General features: G+C 42.2%; 1 protein-coding gene and 1 non-coding gene across 4 annotated transcripts in view; both read left to right on the forward strand.

Annotated features, from left to right (window-relative positions):
• The window catches only part of MYO5B (myosin VB), a 339,709-nt gene that overhangs the window by 114,176 nt on the left and 204,656 nt on the right, over nucleotides 1-20,877 (forward strand). For all 3 annotated transcript variants that reach the window (XM_063128253.1, XM_063128254.1, XM_063128255.1), the window contains 2 exons: nucleotides 4,199-4,370; nucleotides 7,462-7,606. In XM_063128253.1, coding sequence (XP_062984323.1) covers nucleotides 4,199-4,370; nucleotides 7,462-7,606 — 317 coding nt within the window. The remainder of the gene's footprint in view (nucleotides 1-4,198; nucleotides 4,371-7,461; nucleotides 7,607-20,877) is intronic.
• LOC134400961 (5S ribosomal RNA) lies at nucleotides 15,922-16,040 on the forward strand. The gene has a single exon (XR_010025605.1). It is a non-coding gene; the product is annotated as a 5S ribosomal RNA (ribosomal RNA).

Here is a 20,877-nt window from a genome sequence, read left to right on the forward strand (position 1 = left end):
TACTATTATACTGTTAGTTTTACCCTACCCTGCACCTGTTTACCCTACCCAGTGCCTGTTTGCATTCTCTTCCCCTCCTTATCGCTCTACTATGATTTTAATAGAATGTAAGCCTATGCGGCAGGGTCTTGCTATTTACTGTTTTACGCTGTACAGCACCATGTACATAGATGGTGCTATATAAATAAATAAATAAATAAATAATAATAATAATAATAATAATAATAATAATAATCTACCTGGGCAACTGGAGTTGTAGTCCAGCATATTGGGAAGATGCCAGATTTATTTATTTATTTATCACATTTATATACCGCCCCATAGCTGAAGCTCTCTGGGCCGTTTACAAAAGTGAAAAACAGTAAACATTAAAAAAGTATACAAAATTTAAAAACCATCAGAAACACAAAAACAACAGTATAAAAACAATAGTATCCATTTAAAAACAACAGTTCTGGGGTCCGTTAGAAAACAAACTTGGCGTTGTTAAATGCTGTTGAATGCTTGGGAGAAAAGTCTTGACCTGGCGCCTGAAAGATAACAGTGTTGGTGCCAGGCGAGCCTCATCAGGGAGATCATTCCACAGTCGGGGGGCCACCACCGAAAAGGCCCTCTCCCTTGTTGAGGAAGGCTAGTTAATGCAAAGGAGCATACCTCATGGAAGGCAGGCAGGGACCTCACAAAAGCTACGGGTTTAGTTGCTGAGTAGTTTTCAAACACTAGATCGCGGAATCGCCAAATCTAAAGGCAGTAGGCAAGATGCTAGGTAGAAAACACAGGAGAATCATAGAATCATAGAATAGCAGAGTTGGAAGGGGCCCACAAGGCCATCGAGTCCAACCCCCTGCTCAATGCAGGAATCCACCCTAAAGCATCCCTGACAGAGGTTGCTTTCAACCTGACAGAGGTTGTTGTCATTGTCATACTCTGCTGGCAAGAGCATCTGACTGGAGTGACAATAGGGATATAATAATAATAATAATAATAATAATAATAATAATAATAATAATAATAATAATTTCTTACCCGCCTCTCTGTTTGGATCGAGGCAGGAAACAACAATAAGTATAAAATACATAAAACTGATTAAAAACATAGTACTGTATACGTTATTGAAATATCCTAAAAACACCCTAAAATTCCACTGGATAGGCCTGCTAGAATAGATCAGTCTTTATAGCTTTCTTAAATACTAAAAGTCTATTAAGTTGATGAGTCTCCTTCGGCAGGCCATTCCACAGTCTGGGAGCAGCTGAAGAGAAGGACCTCTAGGTAATACTTGTCAGCCTAATTTTGGCAGACTGAAGTAGATTTTTCCCAGAAGACCTGAGTGTGCGGGGCAGATTGTTTGGGAGAAGGAGATCCTGCAGGTAGCCTGGACCCAAACCATGTAGGGCTTTAAAGGTGATAACCAACACTTTATACTTTGCCCGGAAACTAATTGGCAGCCAGTGAAGAGATTTTAAAACTGATGGGCGAACGAGCAGTGTTCACAATCAGCAGGATTTATCGAACATTGTCTCATGCCCAATTTGAATTTGTGTTTGCAACTGCTGCTCGCTCTGCGCGAACGGGAAACTTGTGCAAATCAAGCAGCGGTCGAAGAAGAGATTTGTGAAAATCCCCCCAAATCTGCACAGATTTCTACAATAGACTAAATCCGGGCTGGTTCAGTCTACTGAGGAAATTTGTGCAAATTAGAAAATTTGTGCCATTCGAATTGGGAACCGGGAACGAGAAAGATGTGAGAACGTGTTCAACAATTTGTGAATACTTTCAGCAGACCCGTGCTTGTGCTTACGTTTGGAGCTTCAAACTTGTTGTGCTGGCATGTTCTGCAAGCAAAAACGAAATTGTCCTGCATCCCTAAGAGGCAACTGTTTGAAATGGAATGCTGGACTAGATGGGACCCCTCGGCGCCCTCTTATGTATTCTCACTATTAGTCATGTCAGGCGTGTTTCATTCATTTTGCTTTCCACTGAGATGACAAACAGCTCCAGTTTATTAGGCTGGGAGTGATGGATGTTGAAAGCTGACAGCAGAAGAAGAGTTCAGATGAGCAAAGACAGCCAGTGCTAAGAACCTAAACCACTGCTTATGCTAGACGTGACCAAAATCAAGCTAATCTACTTTTGCATTTACCAATATTGGCCAGCCCTTGGAAAGCTCACAAACAGAATATAATACTAATATATACTGCATCAGAATAAGGAGTTATTCTGTTTATCATAGACAATCGCAGTTAATTGAAAAATTCATGGAAAATAGCTTTAACCTTCCACCTGCCTTAAAAACATCTTCGCTAGAACAGGGCTTGCCCTACCATTAGAGAAAGTGGTACAGTCACTTCAGATGGATGTGGAGGAGGGGCAGTAGCCACAGCCTCCCAAATATTCCTCCTGATCTCTCCACCATTCATTTCATTTCATTTGTATGCCACCTCTCCACAAAGTATGCCCAAGAGCAATACAAAAGCAAGCATACCAAAACATCAATTGCAATAGTGCAATAGAACCCAAATCATTCCTTTCACTAACACTAACATTCTAATATTTTCAATTAATCGCAAAAGAAGAAATAACAATTACAACAAAATAGTGATGATTATCAGTAAAGTGTAAGCCTCCCCGCTCCCCCGTGTATTAATTTGCTTAGTATATTTGTTTGTTAGGATACTGTGTTGTATATCTATATCTATATAGAGATATCCTGTCATTTTTTCCTATATAATATTGCCAGGATTCGATCATTTTTGTCTGTCTCTTCTGCCAAGACTCTTGTTCATGCATTGGTTAGTTCTCGGTTGGACTACTGCAACCTTCTTCTCACTGGCCTTCCTTCTTCTCACATCAGTTCGTTGGTTTCTGTTCACCACTCTGCTGCTAAGATCATCTTCTTGGCTCGCCGCTCTGACCATGTTACTCCACTTCTGAAATCTCTTCATTGGCTTCCAATTCACTTCAGAATCCAATACAAACTTCTCCTGTTGACCTATAAAGCTTTTCACTGTCTAGCTCCTTCCTATCTTTCCTCTCTCATCTCACACTATTGCCCCGCTCGTGCTCTTCCCTCCTCAGATGCCATGTTTCTTACCCAAGGGTCTCTATTTCCCTTGCTCAGCTTTGTCCATTTTCTTCCGCTGCCCCTTCCGCCTGGAACGCTCTTCCAGAACATTTAAGAACTACAAGTTCAATCGCAGTTTTTAAAGCTCAGCTAAAAACTTTTCTTTTTTCTAAAGCTTTTAGAACTTGATTTTGATCTTACTTTTATACTGTTAGTTTTACTCCACCCTGTGCCTGTTTGGTGCATTCTCTTCCCCTTCTTATTGTTTTATTATGATTCTATTAGAATGTAAGTCTATGCGGCAGGGTTCTGCTATTTTATTGTTTTACTCTGTACAGCACCATGTACACTGATGGTGCTATATAAATAAATAAATAAATAAATAAATAAATAAATAAATAAAATATATCATGCCTTGGGCCTTTTTGGGACCAAAGGGTGAAGCAGCAGCAATTTTATAAATAAATAAATAAATAAATAAATAAATAAACAAACAAACAAATAAATATTTAGAAATGTTATTTAGCTTTTTAATGGCACCATGTATGTACCATGTTAAGAGCTGTTTCCTGGACTCTTAAGACTGAAAGAGGCATTTTCATTTTTACGCTAGATAAGGTGTAGCAGTTCCAAATCAGATCAGCATCCTAGCATGGATGGTTTTAACCCTTCCCCACCCCACAGTGAGACCAATTTGGATTGGGTTTCCCACACCTGCAATTTCTATTGCCAAATAGTGATCCATCTCCTTTATGGAGTAATGCCTGTTATGGTCTGCAGATGGGTCGGAACGCCTGTGCTAAGATGCTGTGACATCTTTAGGCAGTCCTGTAAAAACAAAGCAGTAGGTGTTTTCCTTTGAAATCTCTTGCTTTATTCATATGCTGATGAATTGAGTGATCATATGGTAAGATTGCTTCATTGGGCAACAACCCTAGAAATAACCTCTCAGTGAAGTGTAAATCTTTTGCAGCCAATGCATGCAATTATTTTCTCCTCAATATCTTGTTGTGTGAATGAGCCTTTGGCTCCCTTGCCATTTTATAACCTAAACTCATAATTTCATTGAGTTCTGCAAACATGGACGTATTCTGTAGCTCTTCTGTAACCATTATTTTTCTTTTATCATTCCAGATTCAGGAATATCCTATTGATCCTAAAGCCAACAAACTTCCCTTCTTGCGTAATCCAGATATTTTGGTTGGAGAAAATGACCTGACAGCTTTAAGTTACCTCCATGAACCTGCAGTCTTACACAACTTAAAAGTCCGATTCTTGGAATCAAACAACATCTATACCTACTGTGGTGAGTTTTGCAGTGTTGTCATCTCTTGCAATGTTTGTGTGTTTTGTGTGGGAAGTTGGCAGGGGTGTGAAATGTGAGAGAAGATATGTTGGCCATGTTCACACATAACAATAAGCCAGCAATCCCTGGAATCCTGGCTTATTAAACTGCCATGTGCATGAGCTGCATGCTGGTTCATGCAACCCATTCATTCCCACAGTGCTCTTACCACTTGTTTGAGTTTGATGTTACATCCGAACCCATAGTTATGGTTTATTGGACTCAAAGAAACCAGGATTCATAAGCCACCTTTAAACTAGAGTTTATTGTTGGTTTTCAAATCCTGGCTTGCTTAGATGCGATATACCATAATCCTCTGTTTGGACATAATGTTAAGCTAACTGTGCTTGTTTTGTTCTCCTGCTTTTGTGAGTGGGAGGAGCGAAGTGGGAACACAGTGTGCATGTTGTGGCTTTATAAAGCAGGATTCCTGGCTTACAATGTTATGTGTGAATGTGGTGCCTGCCACCAGTTTCTATTTTTTAAAAGAGTGGTGACAGAGTTATGTAACGGTTAATTACTCTGGTGTCTGTATTGCTCTTGTTCCTTGAGACCATCCAGCATCTGTCAGACTGTCTCTTAATTGCTATAAAATAACCTTTGGGTATATAAAGCTTAGGAGGCATAGGTCACACCTAAGTCTGTCCAAGGCAAAACTATCAAGAATCATATGAAGTAGTAGCAAACTCAGTTACTGATTTATGGTGGCCAGGTAGCCAAAACGGGGCTCCTGAGAAATGGTGGGGGAAGGCGTTCAGCATACTATTATTATCCTGCCTTTTCCCAGTACTGGGACTCAAGGCAACTTTACAAATTAAAACATGTACAGTTAAAATAGAGATATACAAAAACTAGAAAATAATTCAACATGCTACAATAGTAAAACATTTTAAAACGTTGTTGTTATTGTTATTATTATTTGTTACATTTGCTAAATGCCTGGGAAAAGAGAACCCGGCGCCGAAAAGATATTAATGTTGGGAGATCATTCCATAATTGGGGGGCCACCACAGAAAAGGTGGTGGCCCCTTGTTGCAAATAATACGAATAATTTAAAAAGAAATCCAATATATAAACAGTGCATAAAGGGTGGATAAACCCCCTAAAGGCCAGCCTGTCTCCAGAAACACACCAGGGAGGGAGCCAGTCTATTTTCCCTGGGAAGGGAGTTCCAGAGTCCCGGGCAGCCACCGAGAAGGAAGCTGCCTAATACTGAGCCAGACCATTGGTCCATCTAGCCCAATATTTTCGATGCTTACTGGCAGAGGTTCTCCGGGGTTTCTGGCAGGATTCTTTCCTTTCACTGCCTGGAGAAGCCGGTGATTGAACCTGCGACCTTTAGCATGCAAAGCAGGAGTTCTATCACACTGAGCTATGGCCCATCAAAATCAGGGGACAGGGAATGGAAAGGTGTATCGTGAAAGAAGGCATGATGGCTGGAACCCTGAGCAGGAATACTCCACGCTACCACATTTCATATTATTATTTTTTAAAATTTATTTATTTATTACATTTCTATACCGCCCAATAGCCGGAGCTCTCTGGGCGGTTCACAAAATTAAAAACATTCAAAGTATAAAACAACAGTATAAAACCATGCTATAAAATACAATATAAAAGCTCAACCAGATAAAAACAGCAGCAATACAAAATTGCAAATTTAAAACACCGAGTTAAAATTTATTTAATTATAGACTGTTAAAATGCTGGGAGAATAAAAAGGTCTTCACCTGGCATCTAGAAGCATATAATGTAGGTGCTAAGCGAACCTCCTTAGGGAGCTCATTCCACAGCCGGGGTGCCACATTTCTATACTGTCCCATAGCTGAAGCTCTCTGGGCAGGTCCCACGCTTGAACATTGAACTTATTGTTTATTATGGAGGGGGGAAAATACAGGGAAAATTTAGACACAGAAAATAAAAGAATGCTTACATTTCTAGCTTTCTGTCTTGTTTGGGAACTAAAGATACAGCACGAAGGTTGGCTTATTGTACAAGTACAGTTCTGGTTCTTTTCAGAAGCGTGGCTTGGATGCATCTCTGTGCTGACAATCCAGAAAAGCCAGTCAAAAGGTTGAAAAACTAGTTCAAAACTCCTGTCGTTTAAAGGCCAGCAATACAGGGCTAATGGATTGGCAACATCTCGCATAACTGACCTCGGAATTATAGAAACTCACATACATGATAGGACAGACAGACAAGCAGTCAATGTGCATCTGTCTTGGATTTAAACTCTCTCAATGCATCAAAGCGGTATTGCTGACCGTGCAGTGTTTTATTTATTTTTTAAATCACTTAGATAAGGGCTTTGCTTTGTAAGTCACCTTGTGGTCTTTTTTCTAAAGATGAATGTGGGTTATAAATGCTGTACATATAATAAAGTCCCACTGCATAGAGAGCTGTTTGTTCTAGGAAGGACCTGCTCTTTGCCATGTCACAAGAAGAAACTATGGAAAAACTTTAAAATGCATTTATCATTTGCATTAGTTCTTAAATGGTGGTCTAGAGACAACCAGTTGTCCTTGGTATTCTCCTGGGACTAGACTGAAAATAATAGAGCAGGATCCTAAAGCACGAGAGTGTCTAAAAACAAATCTACCACACGCTGAAGAGGCAATCCACTTCGGTTTACGTTTTAACATTTAAACTGAAAAGCAACTTGTCTCTTCAGCAGTGCAAGTGGGTACAGTGGGGATTTCAGTGAACCCTCTGTTTGCACATTTCTCTCTCCTGTGCGCATCTAGTTTTGTTGGATCGTGGTTATAGAAGACAACTGTAATAGTTGACTTTTAATTTTGAAGCCTTTTGAGTATCTTCTATGATGTCCATAGTGTAGGAAGCGAACTAGAACCAGGCTAGAATGGCAGCTGTCAATATCACAGAATTCTCTTTTTGTTTGCATTTTTGTATGTACTGGATTTGAATCCTCAGGTAGAAAACAGACTTATAAATTAACGCAACACAGACCAGAGGTTCTTATTTAAGTGTGTGTCAAAAATTCTGCATCTTGTGTGTAAGCGTTTAACTGTTTGCATGCTTGTGTGTTTTTAAGGTATTGTGCTCGTTGCCATTAATCCCTATGAACAGTTGCCAATCTACGGACAAGATGTCATCTATGCATACAGCGGCCAAAACATGGGGGATATGGATCCTCATATCTTTGCAGTTGCAGAAGAAGCATACAAGCAAATGGCCAGGTGAGTAGAACAATGTCTCTGCTCTATAGGCAGTCCATGCACTAAAACCAAGGCAGATGCTACTGCAAACTAATGTAAAAATAAATCCAATCTAAGCTTGCCAACTGTGACCAGGGTTCTGGAAATGTTCATGGCTGACATTGACCCTGTTCAGATAACATGCTAAGCCATGGTGGTTAAGCATTTTGAACTAAACACTATGGTTTAGTGTGCTATGTGAACCATGACTTAGTATGTGTGAACTATTCCTAACCATGGTGGCTACATAACCATGGTTTAAACACAGTGGCCCCATTCAGAAGATACCTTAAACCATGGCTTTAACCACAGTGGTTAAGCCAGAAAGCTGGACTGTGTTCAGAAGACACCTTAAACCACAGGTTTAAGGTGTTTTCTGAACACAGCCTGGCTTTCTGGATTAACTACAGTGAATAAAGCAAAAAGCCTTATACGCCGTGGTTAAAACCATGGTTTAAGGTGTCTTCTGAACACAGCTTGGTTTTCTGGATTAACCACCAGAATTAAAGCCATGGTTTAAGGTGTCTTCTGAACAGAGCCGGTCACTAACCATTTGCTGCAAAAGGGTTAGTTGGCCTAACCATGATTTACCGTGTTGTCTGAACAGGCCTGTTATGTCATGAAGAGTTCTTCACTGAATGCAACTCACATAGAATCCTGCAACACACAACTTCTTTTCTCCCTTTCTGATCAGTTTCCCAGTCCACATAGTTCTATCGGGATGGGGTGGAGAAAATATGAACATGTATTTGCCATGTTGTGCTAAGTCTTGCTATCTGTTGTGTCGATGCATGAAAACTGGTTATGAGGATAGTTTAGTTTAGTGGTCTAAAGATGGTATAAGTTAATGGAGGGTTATAGCACAGTGGTAGAAGACATGCAGAAGATCCCGGGTTCAATTCTCAGCATTTCCTGATAGGGCTGGGAATGACCGTTGCCTGAAACCTTGGAGATCTGTTGGCAGTCAGGTAGACAATGAGTATGGAGCTAGGTGAACCAGTGGTCTGACTCAGGATATGGCAGCGACGTATGAACTCGTCTTAGCATATCCAGCTCTTGGAGGCTGCATTCCAGTATTGGGCAGGGCTGAAGGCAAAAGGAGATGGAACCACAGGCAAAGGAGAAAGGTCAAAATACTGCTTTTAGCATCTCCATACTCCCCTAGACCTAGATTTGAATTCACCTTTCCCCAGCCAAATCCTTCTATCCACCTACGTGCAATATCTGTGTTATTAATCTCCTTAAAAACACGTGCAACTATGCAAACTGAGCAACTTTTTGCAAGGGTTTTGGATTCTCATGCATCAATTCTATTTGTAAAATTTGGGGGTTCTAAGTGCTGTGGTTGCAAAATGTGGAATCCTTTGAGAACAGCATTCCAGAGCTTGTAGCTATATCTGAACTTATACTCACCTTCAGTATTCAGAAAAGCTTACTTTTTTTCCTCTCCTCCTTTTTAAGTATTCTTGGTTAGTGGCAGAAGATGATGGTGGATCAGCAAATTCCAAGAACTTTGCACCGGAGCTCTTAAATAGGTGCTTTATTTCTCTCTCTCTCTCTCCTGGAAGCAAAAGCATTTACTGCACCTCCCTCATTGATCTTATTACTTTTTACTGCTGCTTCTTCCAGTGCAACTTTATCATCATGACAACAATGCTTGAGCCAAGTTCAGAACGGCTGTGGGCAGGGGCAACTCTCCTGGCTTAATTGGGGTTTAATCCACCCACTCTTGTACGGAAATTGGTCCAGGCTGCAGGCAAAAGTTGCTGACGAGTTGGCATGAGCGGAGACTCCTGAGACATGGGGATCTCCACAGCAGTTTTTATCTTTCAAGCAAATTTTAGACTAGGACTGAGCCTGCAGAGCAGGAATCTTTGACACTCTCTGACGGAACCGTGCAGAATAAGCACAGTGTTTTCGTGTGTGACCTTGGTGCGCAAAAACAGAATGAGAAAGGTGCAAAAGTGTAGGGTCTATTTCAGCAAAGCACTTGACCACTTTCCCTCCTGTGGATGTGCTGTAGCTAGATATAAATAACCCCCTCCCTCCTGGCCATTTGAAAGAGGGGTTGCTGACTGAGGCACATGCCCTCATGCTGTGTTTGCCCCTGATAATCAAGCGTTGTAGGTCTGTGCATTGTTTCAAAGGACTATTTGACAAAAGGTAGCCATGGGGTGAAAGAAAATGTGTTTTTGTGTTCCATTAGAAGTGATGCCTTTCTCCAGTGGCTTTCAACTCCGCCTGGGATGGGTGTTCTTCACATCTATCTATGTGCAGATAGATGTCAGAAAACTTGTTACCATTGCCTCATTATTATTCCCTGCAGGCTGGGAACAGTTAAGCTCTCTGCTGATTCTCTCCTTCAAATTCCCACCTGCCAAAGCTTCTTTCCATATTATTATTATTTAGAAAAAGAAAAGAAAAACACACTTACCTCATCCACATAGTAATACCTAATGACAAAAATGTTGTGGAAAAGAGAGAGAAAAATACATCACTGGCTATGGAAGTTAAAGAAATATAGCAACAGGAAAAGGTCACAATTATTTTGTTAGTTACATCAGCCTCTGGTGTCACATCAAAAACTATACAGAAAACCTTCAGAATCTGGGACTACAAAAATACATCCACACCAACATTCAGAAAGCAGTCATACTTAAAACATGTTCAGTAGTCAGGAAATTTCTGAGTCGGTAAAAGTCAGGATGACTTGGCAAAGCCCATCATGTCCATCTACAAAAAACGCCATGAGCAAGAAAAGAGAGATTAAAAATAAAAATCATGGAAAGTAGCTTTGGCAGGTAGGAATTTTAAAGAGAGAAGCAGCAGAGAACTTAACCCTTCCCTGACTTCACTTTCTTCATCCCAAATTGCCCTCCTCTCCCAACACTTTCATGACCCAAGTGTCAAACGCCATATGATCAGAAAAAGATATGAGGGCACTAAGGAGGAAGAAGGCTGCGTACAGAAATTATCCCCACAATATACCTTCTTGCCAAAGACATCTGTGAGATGAGAGCCCTGGGAGTCAGTACTACTTTCTCTTATGTGGTCTGAGGATATCACTCTGCCCGCCTCCTCAGACCCCAAAGAGTCCACCTTTGGCAGGGCAGAAGCGCCTCATGCCCCAGTTCCATTGGAGCCCCCTAAAGAATTTAGCACGGTCCCTTTAAGCATTGATAGCTTCTTCATAGTGGAAGGCAGAGCTAGTGTTTTTTTGGAATTTTGAGAGTGTTGTGGGCACGCTCACAAAATGGTTGCCTTTGGGAAGGCGCAGGCCCAGAAAGCAAACTGGTGAGACTAAAAGAAAAGTAGCTTGCCCAAGAACTTAAGTACAAGATGGAAGTGGGGGTCTGAACTCCAAAACAAAACACCCCACCCACTTTTTGAAAATTCAAATAAAGATGGCACTGGAAGACAGCACTTCAGTTTGCAGCATGCCAGCTTCCCTGAGATAGATAGATGAAATAAAATAAAAACCAAGAATGTCAGGGAACTTGGTGGGCCTCAATAGGTGTCTATGGGCACACTGGTGCCCTAGAGCACCACGTTGGAGACTCGGGGCCTGATTAAAGTCTCAGTTGGCTTCTGACCTATGCTGAAGCAACATCATAAGCTCCTCCTCCTCTATGCAAAGTGGGCTTCTCCCAGTTGTACTTGGAGTTGTCCGTGTGTTACCCGCTTTTTCTACAGACTCTGCCTGGAACAGGACAATTTCCACCCTGTCTTGACAGAATTATCAAGTTTGTTTTATCTTCACAAATGTACATTATGATCTCTGTGGCAGATGAAGCTGCTTGCAGGAGGGAATTGAGACTTGAAGCTGCTGAAAGGGTTAAGTATTCCCCCCCTCTCCATTGCTTTTCCACTTGTAATCCTCTCCCCCCTCAGTTGCTTTTCTTTTTTAAAAAATGAAAAAGCAAAGCCAAAGAGTGCCATTGAGGCTGGCTTCTGTGCACATAATGTGTTGTAGGTGTGTTTTCAATTCTGTCAGGTGTTGCTGAGAACAGCAAGGTTGTGCGTTGTTTATACTGCCCTGCCCTGCAGTGTTGAGATAATTTCCTGGTGATATTTGTTAAGTATCTACAACTTCCTTGAGCAGAAAGTGCCATCAGCATGCTCTGTTGTCTGTAGGTAAATAAAAAGAAGGGATGGGGAACCAGAGCAGAAAAAACCATGCCCATCTATAATAACATGCAGTAAATGTCTAGAAAGCCATTACAATTTCTGGGCTAGTATAAAACCTATGCTACTTTCCCATTACTTATAGCATGTAGCAATATAGATTTCTTAATTTCTCCAGGTCATGTCTGAGAAAATATATTCCTCTCTCTCCACATTTTCTGTTTCTCGGAATTTATCCCAAGCACTCTGGGCATTTCCCAGGTGCTGTTTCAGTCGTGCAGGACACCTCTGCTGGTGAGCTTCTATGCCAGTTCACACAGCTGGCAGTGTCTGAGGTCTCTGCAGTCAGTCCACCTGGTGTCATGTCTAGCCCTGCTCCCCCTGGGTTGGAAGAAGGTGTTTCAGGTGATCAATCAGAATCAGACTCTGAAGTAGAGGAGGCAGCGCCAGAAACAGGCCAGCCTGTACCAGTGGGGGAGAAAGCTCTCACGGGCTCTTCACCAGCTGGGTGTGAACCCTCTCCAGAGCTTATCTCCTCAAGGGCAAACAATACACAGTCAGTGGGAAGCCAACATTCTTCCGAGGGAGAGAACGTGGAGAAGTTAGCCGATCCTAGAGTATGCCGCAGACTAAACCAGGCGGAGCTAAAGGAAGGCGAGGGAAAGTCAGCCTGGCTGGCGTCCTGTTAGAAGCCGCCTCAGAACTAGTCTCTCTGAAGTTAACGCATCTTGGGAAAAGGCTTTCCATTCTTCTTGAACGGACAGTTGTCTCGCTTAGTTTGCATAGTTTTGCCTAGGGGAAAGTTCCTAGAGATTAGACTCCCTTCAGGTGGGGAAGAGATGTTTATTGCTTGAATAAAGCTTTGTGGATTACTTAGCAGGCCTCGTTATTGTCTCCCAAGAAGGCAGGAGGTTTGGAGAAACACGATACCTGGTTTTCTACGGTATGCATGGAGCATGGCAGTTCTGTGCCATGCTCCATGCATGGCACAGTGACAGTTCTGGATCCAAGAGCACCCCCAAACTACGGACCAGATCCTTTAGGGAGAGTGCAACCCCATCCAGGACAGGGCAAACATCACCTCGCCGGACAGATGAACCACCCACTAACAGTACCTCCGTCTTGTCTGGATTGAGTCTCAGTTTGTTAGCCCTCATTGCTTTGCGGAAACGTTCACAGGTTCAGAAGTTCAGAGAACACAGAGTACAGTACATCCAAAAGCTTTTTATAGTATAATATAATTTCCTACATTTTAGAACATGCACTAAGCCGCCTGCTGGGTGCATTTCAATCTAGTAACTAGCTCGGCTCCTGCAGTGCACCTTTAAAATTATACACTTGACTCCTTCCCTTTGGTCCTAGGTCTACAATTAGCGTAATACTAACCCAGGCTAAAAGACCGTGGGCGAGCGCACACAAAGCTTGAAATGCAGCAGTTGCTGATTTTCAGTAGGTCTGGACAATTGTTCTTTCACCTTTGGGGGGAAAGGTGGTGTTTGGCAGCTTACAGAATTTTACCAATATAATATTTTAGGGGATAATGGTTGAAATATTTTCAGCTACACCTGGGAACCTCATTTCCATTTGCATCTGACGTCCACACAGCCAAACCTTCAGCTGGAGCCTGTCCCTTACCTGTTTATAACACAGCCTGTATAACCAGGTATCGGGGGTGAAGGTATTGCGTTCTCTGTACTGTTCTGTGCATGTCAACATCTGTTTGGGATGAGCCATATGGATGGTGAAGGAATGAAGGTCTGGGGGAGTTTAGGATGTTGACTAAGGCCCATTTCTCTCCAATTTATCCTTACCACTGCCTGTTTTTAGCCCCTGTGTCATTCATGGTGGCATAACATTATAGGAAGGAGGAAGGAACCTCTCGTGCAAGCACTGAGTCATTACTGACTCTTGGAGGGATGCCAGCTTTCGCTGATGTTTTCTTGGCAGGCCTTATAGCGGGGTGGTTTGCCGTTGCCTTCCCTGGCCGTTATTACCTTTCCCCCAGCCAACTGGGTACTCATTTTACTGACCTTGGGAGGATGGAAGGCTGAGTCGAACCGAGCCGGCTGCCTGAAACCAGCTTCCGCTGGGATCGAACTCAGGCCGTGGGGAGAATTTCAGCTGCAGAAACTGCTGCTTTACCATTCTGTGCCACACGAGGACTGCATTGTAATCCTGTCTTTGGGTAATTTTGAACCAGTCAAAACTCTGCACTTTAGATAGCTCCTTTAGAGTTCTGACTAGTTCTGACTAAGTTGGTGAATGCTGCCTATACAATGAAATGCATTGTATTCAATGCTTTGCAATTCCAGGAACAAATGCAGTAAAAGAATACTAGGTCTCCAGCCCATTTATAGTATATATCATTGTAGTGTTCACTGTGAAAATTAGACATTGGACTTCTTCTTTTTTATCCTTTAGCTGTATCATCTGGTCCTTTCTCCAATTCTAAAGAAGGTTTAGATGGACTAGCAATCTAATATGGTGTGACACATCCTTTGTGTGCTGTTTCAAAATCACTGGGCAGACCAAAATTGCTCTGTTAGGACTGCTGGCCCACATGAGACTTGATTGTGCTGTGACTTGCATGACAGCCTTCAGAGAAAGGACGGAGAAATGCGTGGAGGGAAAATCTGCGTAATTTGCTTTTACTGTTCGATTTCCTTCATTTTCACATAGAATTAGTACATCCATCTCATAGGGGTGGGGGCGGGGAAAAGAAACAAAATAATACTATCTAAAAGGTTAAATGGGCTCCACAATTCAAGAAGGATGCAGACAAGCTGGAGCGTGTTCAGAAGAGGGCAACCAGGATGATCAGGGGTCTGGAAACAAAGCCCTATGAAGAGAGACTGAAAGAACTGGGCATGTTTAGCCTGGAGAAGAGAAGATTGAGGGGAGACATGATAGCACTCTTCAAATACTTAAAAGGTTGTCACACAGAGGAGGGCCAGGATCTCTTCTCGATCCTCCCAGAGTGCAGGACACAATAACGGGCTCAAGTTAAAGGAAGCCAGATTCCGGCTGGACATCAGGAAAAACTTCCTGACTGTTAGAGCAGTGCGACGGTGGAATCAGTTCCCTAGGGAGGTTGTGGGCTCTCCCACACTAGAGGCATTCAAGAGGCAGCTGGACAAGCATCTGTCAGGGATGCTTTAGGGTGGATTCCTGCATTGAGCAGGGGGTTGGACTAGATAGGCCCCTTCCAACTCTGCTATTCTATGATTCTATGAAATGGGAGAAGTCCCATTTGGCAGTCAATGGCTTTTTTTTGATGATGTAGACATAACAAGATTTAGTAGCTGGAAGTCAAAATAAGATGAATTCACCATTGAGACAATATGTATCTCAAGCTTTTTAGCAGAAATGGCAGGTGAAGCTAACTAGTGTATAACAAAATGGCCCCTTGCCTCTTCATGCCTTTGGCAGATAAACCGCAGAGCTATTACAGAAGGACCCCAGATTTTCAGCACTTTCAGGGACTCCAAATTTAGTTTCTATTTAAAAAATAATTAAATCTCTAGCCTTCATGGTTGCAGAGAGGTATGTGAATTATGTTTGACAGGTAGAGCATTGACAGTTCGTCTAGCCCATTTTCTAATTACAGATGAAACACTGACTGGGTTCAGACAACACAATAACCAAAGATGGTTTAAATAGTTGATGGTTGGTTATTTAACCCACCATGGGTAATCGTGTTGTGTGGAGGGAGTTTTTTAACCAACAGTTGGTTATTTGGCCGAAATAACCAACGAAAATATCCAGTGCTGTGCAGAGTTAGCTATTTGAACCACCATTGGTTATTGTGTTGTGTGGAGAGCACCGTTGGTTATTTCCTTGGCCACCGTTGGTTATTTCATCAGCCACAGAGTTGCAAGGCAAGAGTGGTCAAAGTGGTGCCTGCCACTTTAGTCCAGTTGGTAGGATAGATTTTTGGCAGCAATGGCTCATGGGATACTAGTGGAGGACTGAGCAGGGAGAGAGGGTGGGGGATGAGTCAGTCAACTCAGTGTGGACTAATAATCAACTCAACGCTGATCTTAATCCACACCACGGTTGATCATTCTCATGTTGTGTGAATTCTCATGTTTCTGTAAACCGCCCAGAGAGCCCTGGCTATGGGAGCGGTATATAAGTGTAATAAATATAAATAAATAAATAAATAAGAGTACGCCTACGGCCATACTACCTTGAACACGCCCGATCTCATCTGATCTCGGAAGCTAAGCAGGGTCAGGCCTGGTTAGTACCTGGATGGGAGACCGCCTGGGAATACCGGGTGCTGTAGGCTAAAAAATAAAATAATAATAATAAGAGTACCCCTAACAACTGTTGAGTTGATTATTACCCCACCTTTGAGTATCATGTTGTCTGAATGCAGCCAATGTGTAAAATCATGACAGAGTAGAAATATGTATCCTGCGATCCAGTGCAGCTGGTGAAGCACTGACATAATATGATTAATAACACCCAGCCCTAGTTAATGTTCTCACAGCTGTATTTTGGACTAACTGCAGTTTCCGAAGCATCTTCAAAGGTGGCCCAATATATGTCATGTTACAGTACTCAAATGCAAACTGAAATTCCTTGAAAGATATTTCAGAGTAATCCTACAATGCCCTAATGGTTGTAGTAACTGAGATTATGCCTGGTTGGTATATATAGTACCATTACAAACAATTGAAACCCACATGCCTGTATGTGTCCTTTCCAGAGGGTTGAAAGGAAGCAGGTGATCTGGAAACTGATGCTGAGGAGCATATTCATGAACCTCCAGTTGAGCCAAATGGGGAGCCAATATATATATATTCAGTCAGCACAAACAACATCTGTACTGGACAACCCAGCTGCAGATGCAAGTAGGATCCTTTCCCAACTTTGTGTCCCATATGATGTTGGAATGCAACTCTCAAAACCCCATCTGACATGGAAAATGATTAGGCATCATGGGAGGTCGTAGTCAAGGCCAAAGGCAGGGCTGTAGCTCAGTAGCAGAGCACATGCTTTGCATGCAGAAGGTCCCAGGTTCAATCTCTGGCTTCTCCAGGTAGGTCTGGGAAAGAATCCTGCCTGAAACCAGTCAGTATTGACAATTCTGGGCATGTCTTTCAGATATCTCAGCTTGGTTGCTTCATCGTAGTTTGAAACTTAATATGGCAAAGACTGAATTGCTTGTTTTTCCTCCTAAACCTTCTCCTCACCTCTCATTCTCTCTTACTGTCAATGATGTTACACTTACTCCAGTCAAGGAAGCTCGTAGTCTTGGCTTTATATTTGATTCCTCGTTCTCCTTTATTCCTCATATTGAGGCAGTAGCTAAATCCTGTCATTTTTTCCTGTATAATATTGCCAGGATTCGATCATTTTTGTCTGTCTCTTCTATCAAGACTCTTGTTCATGCATTGGTTATTTCTCGGTTGGGCTACTGGAACTTTCTTCTCTCTGGCCTTCCTTCTTCTCACATCAGTTTGTTGGTTTCTGTTCACCACTTTCCTGCTAAGATCATCTTCTTGGCTCGCCGCTCTGACCATGTTACTCCACTTCTGAAATCTCTTCATTGGCTTCCAATTCACCTCAGAATCCAATATAAACTTCTCCTGTTGACCTACAAAGCTTTTCACAGCCTAGCTCCTTCCTATCTCTCCTCTCTCATCTCACACTATTGCCCCGCTCGTGCTCTTCGCTCCTCAGATGCCATGTTTCTTACCTGCCCAAGGGTCTCTACTTCCCTTGCTTGGCTTCATCCATTTTCTTCCGCTGCCCCTTACGCCTGAAACGCTCTTCCAGAACATTTGAGAACTACAAGTTCAATCGCAGTTTTTAAAGCTCAACTAAAAACTTTTCTTTTTTCTAAAAGCTTTTAAAACTTGATTTTGATCTTACTTTTATACTGTTAGTTTTACTCTACCCTGTGCCTGTTTGGTGCATTCTCTTCCCCTTCTTATTGTTTTATTATGATTCTGTTAGAATGTAAGCCTATGCGGCAGGATTCTGCTATTTTATTGTTTTCCTCTGTACAGCACCATGTACACTGATGGTGCTATAATAATAATAATAATAATAATAATAATAATAATAGATGGACCAAGGCTCTGACTCAGTATAAGGCTGCTTTGTATGTTCCTAACACCTGGGGACCCACGGCTTTAAAAAGCTGCAGACTCCAGACACCAAGGGCATTTCATGCCTTAAATCGAGGTTGGGTAGGGAGGTGGCTACAGATGTGCAAAGTCCACAGGAGGAATTCCGTAGACACATCTAACCCAGAAGAGTGGGAAATTAATGTTCTGGAGCCAAATGTGCTGCCTGGGCTGAGCATCAAAGAATGGACGGCCTGATCATTTATTTATTTATTTATTTATTACATTTCTATACCGCCCAATAGCCGGAGCTCTCTAGGTGGTTCACACATATCAGGACTTTAGTGTGAGCCCATGACATCCATTCACAACTGCGCCTGTGCAGATCCAGCACGGCCCACTTGTTGCTACCTTGCACCACCCAGTAGAGGACTGAGTGGCTGTAACTCAATGGTAGACCAGCTTCTTTGCATGCTGAAGGTCCCAGGTTCAATCCCCGCCATCTCTAGGTAGGGCTAGAAAAAATCAGCTTGAAACCCCCAAGAGCTGCTGCCAGCCAATGTCGACAATATTGGGCTGGATGGACCAAGGGTCTGATTTGGCAGTTTCCTGTGTTCCTGTGGCCTCTGCCTTCTCTGCAACCCCACCCAGTGGTAACTGAGCCAATTTGTACTTAAATAATGGTTTCTAATGGTGGCAAACAGCAGTCCCTATGGGGTAAGGGGGAGAAAAGGCCCTTGTTGAGGTGTAGGATGGCTCAACAATTACCTCACATGTTCTAAAGAGGGAGAAGGTCGGCAGAGGAGAAGAGTGAATATTTTCAAAAAGCGGAGTGGTGCAGGAACTCCCAACTTTTTATTTTAAGCGGAATTGAGTAGCAACCCTTGAAGAGTTGTGTGGGAGAAGAGAACTTAGAATCATAGAATAGTAGAGTTGGAAGGGGCCTATAAGGCCATCGAGTCCAACACCCTGCTCAATGCAGGAATCCACCCTTCTGCACCTATAGCTGAAAATTGTGTTGAGGATCTTTTAGGCTCATCAAAGAATATGTTGAAGTCCCTTTAGGCTTGTCAAAGAATAGTTGTATATAACAGGAAATATGTCACAAACAATTCAGTGCAGTTGATTATTTATTAGTCTATAATTGTTCCTAACTGTAGATGAATCTTCTATACTTGTAAAATCTACCAGAATTCCCTCCAAACAAACAAAAACATAACTCTCTCACTCCTTTATCTTCTTTCCCCTAATTTATGTTAAAATTCTCATCCTTCGTAAAACTGACTAGGCCAAGTGTAAAAGAGAGCATGACAGCTTGACTTTATGTTCCTAGGAGATAGATTTGAAGACCCGTCATGTGATTTAAGATTTCCATAGGACAGGCCTCCAAAAGAGCAAGCCGCCTGCACAATGTAGATTATGACACACAGTTAGCCGGCCCATTGAGAACAACACATCACATAGTAAAGGGGCACAGAATGTCCTTCATGAAGCCAATTCAAAGGGCAAAGTCTGACCGCGATACTTGTAAGTTGGGCTGGATGGGACCAAGGATGAGTTTTGTGGCAGCCTTTTTGGGGCGATCGTGTTTTTGTTTTTTTGAAGGACGAAATGCTTTCCGTTCCTGCTCTGCATGGAGAGCAAAAAAAATCATACACAAGACAAGATGCAAATGTAATTGGCATTTGTAATAGGACACGGTGCCTGACTCTGTATTGAAAGCGGAATTATTGAAATGGCATTGAGAAGAGCCTCTTAGTTCACTGTTCTCGACAGGCTTTCTGTGCCTCCCATAAATGTGCTGTTGAGCCATGGGATTTAGAATAAGTAAGTAAAATTAACACAGAGAATGCCAGCATCTGCTTCCTCTACCAGTATCACTTTGGGATGTAAGCAAGCAAGCCCCAGCAGGGAAGGAAAGGAGTCTGTGAACAGCTGACAATAGGTACGAGCTGAACTGTAAATCTCCTCTCCGTTTCTGTCTGCAAAGCAGTAGATGGGGATACATAAAGCCAGCATGTCTATCTTTTGTACCAGGACGTAGCAGGGAAAGAAAAATAATAATAGTTCCATCAGCTTGAAACGAAACTCAGTTTATCTGTACGCCGCTCTGAGATCTTAATGATATAGGGCGGGATATAAATGTTTTAAATAAATAAATAATATTGTGAAAACAATGGAGTCTTGTGGTTCTTTATAGACTAACACATTTATTATGGAAATCTTCCCAAAACCTGCTGCCCTCTAGACATGTCAGATTACAACTACCATCCATCCAAGCATGGCCAGTGTTGGGAGTTGTAGTCCAAGAGAACTGGGGGCACCAGGTTGAGGGAGGCTAAGCTTCTGTGGACCAGAGACTACTTCATTGGATGCGCGCGCGCACACACACACACGTACACGTATACACACATACGTACATAAATACACATGGGTATGTATACACATACATACACACACACACATATATATATACATATACGTACATAAATACACATGGGTATGTATACACATACATACACACACACATATACACACATACGTACATAAATACACATGGGTATGTATACACACACACACACATATATACACATATACGTACATAAATACACTTGGTTATGTATACACATAAATACACACACACATATACACACATATGTACATAAATACACATGGGTATGTATACACACACACACACACACACACACACACACACACACGAGAGCCAGTGTGATGTAGAGGCGAAAGTGTTGGACTGGGAGTCGGGAGATCCGGGTTCAAGTCGCCACTCGGCCATGGAACCCACTGAGTGACTTTGAGCCAGTCACAGATTCTCAGCTCAACCTACCTCACAGAGTTGTTGTTGTGAGGATAAAATAGAGAGGAGGAGGATTATGTACGCCACCTTTGGTTCCTTGGAAGAAAAATGGTGGGATATAAATGCAATAAATAAATAAATAAATATTGGGAGAAGAAGGAAAATGCAATAGCAGTGAGGTCAGAGGAGAATGAAATGCAAGAAATACAGACAGTGATAATTAGTAAAAA

The sequence above is a fragment of the Elgaria multicarinata genome, chromosome 6 (genome assembly GCF_023053635.1).
Source record: "Elgaria multicarinata webbii isolate HBS135686 ecotype San Diego chromosome 6, rElgMul1.1.pri, whole genome shotgun sequence".
NCBI lineage: Eukaryota > Metazoa > Chordata > Lepidosauria > Squamata > Anguidae > Elgaria > Elgaria multicarinata.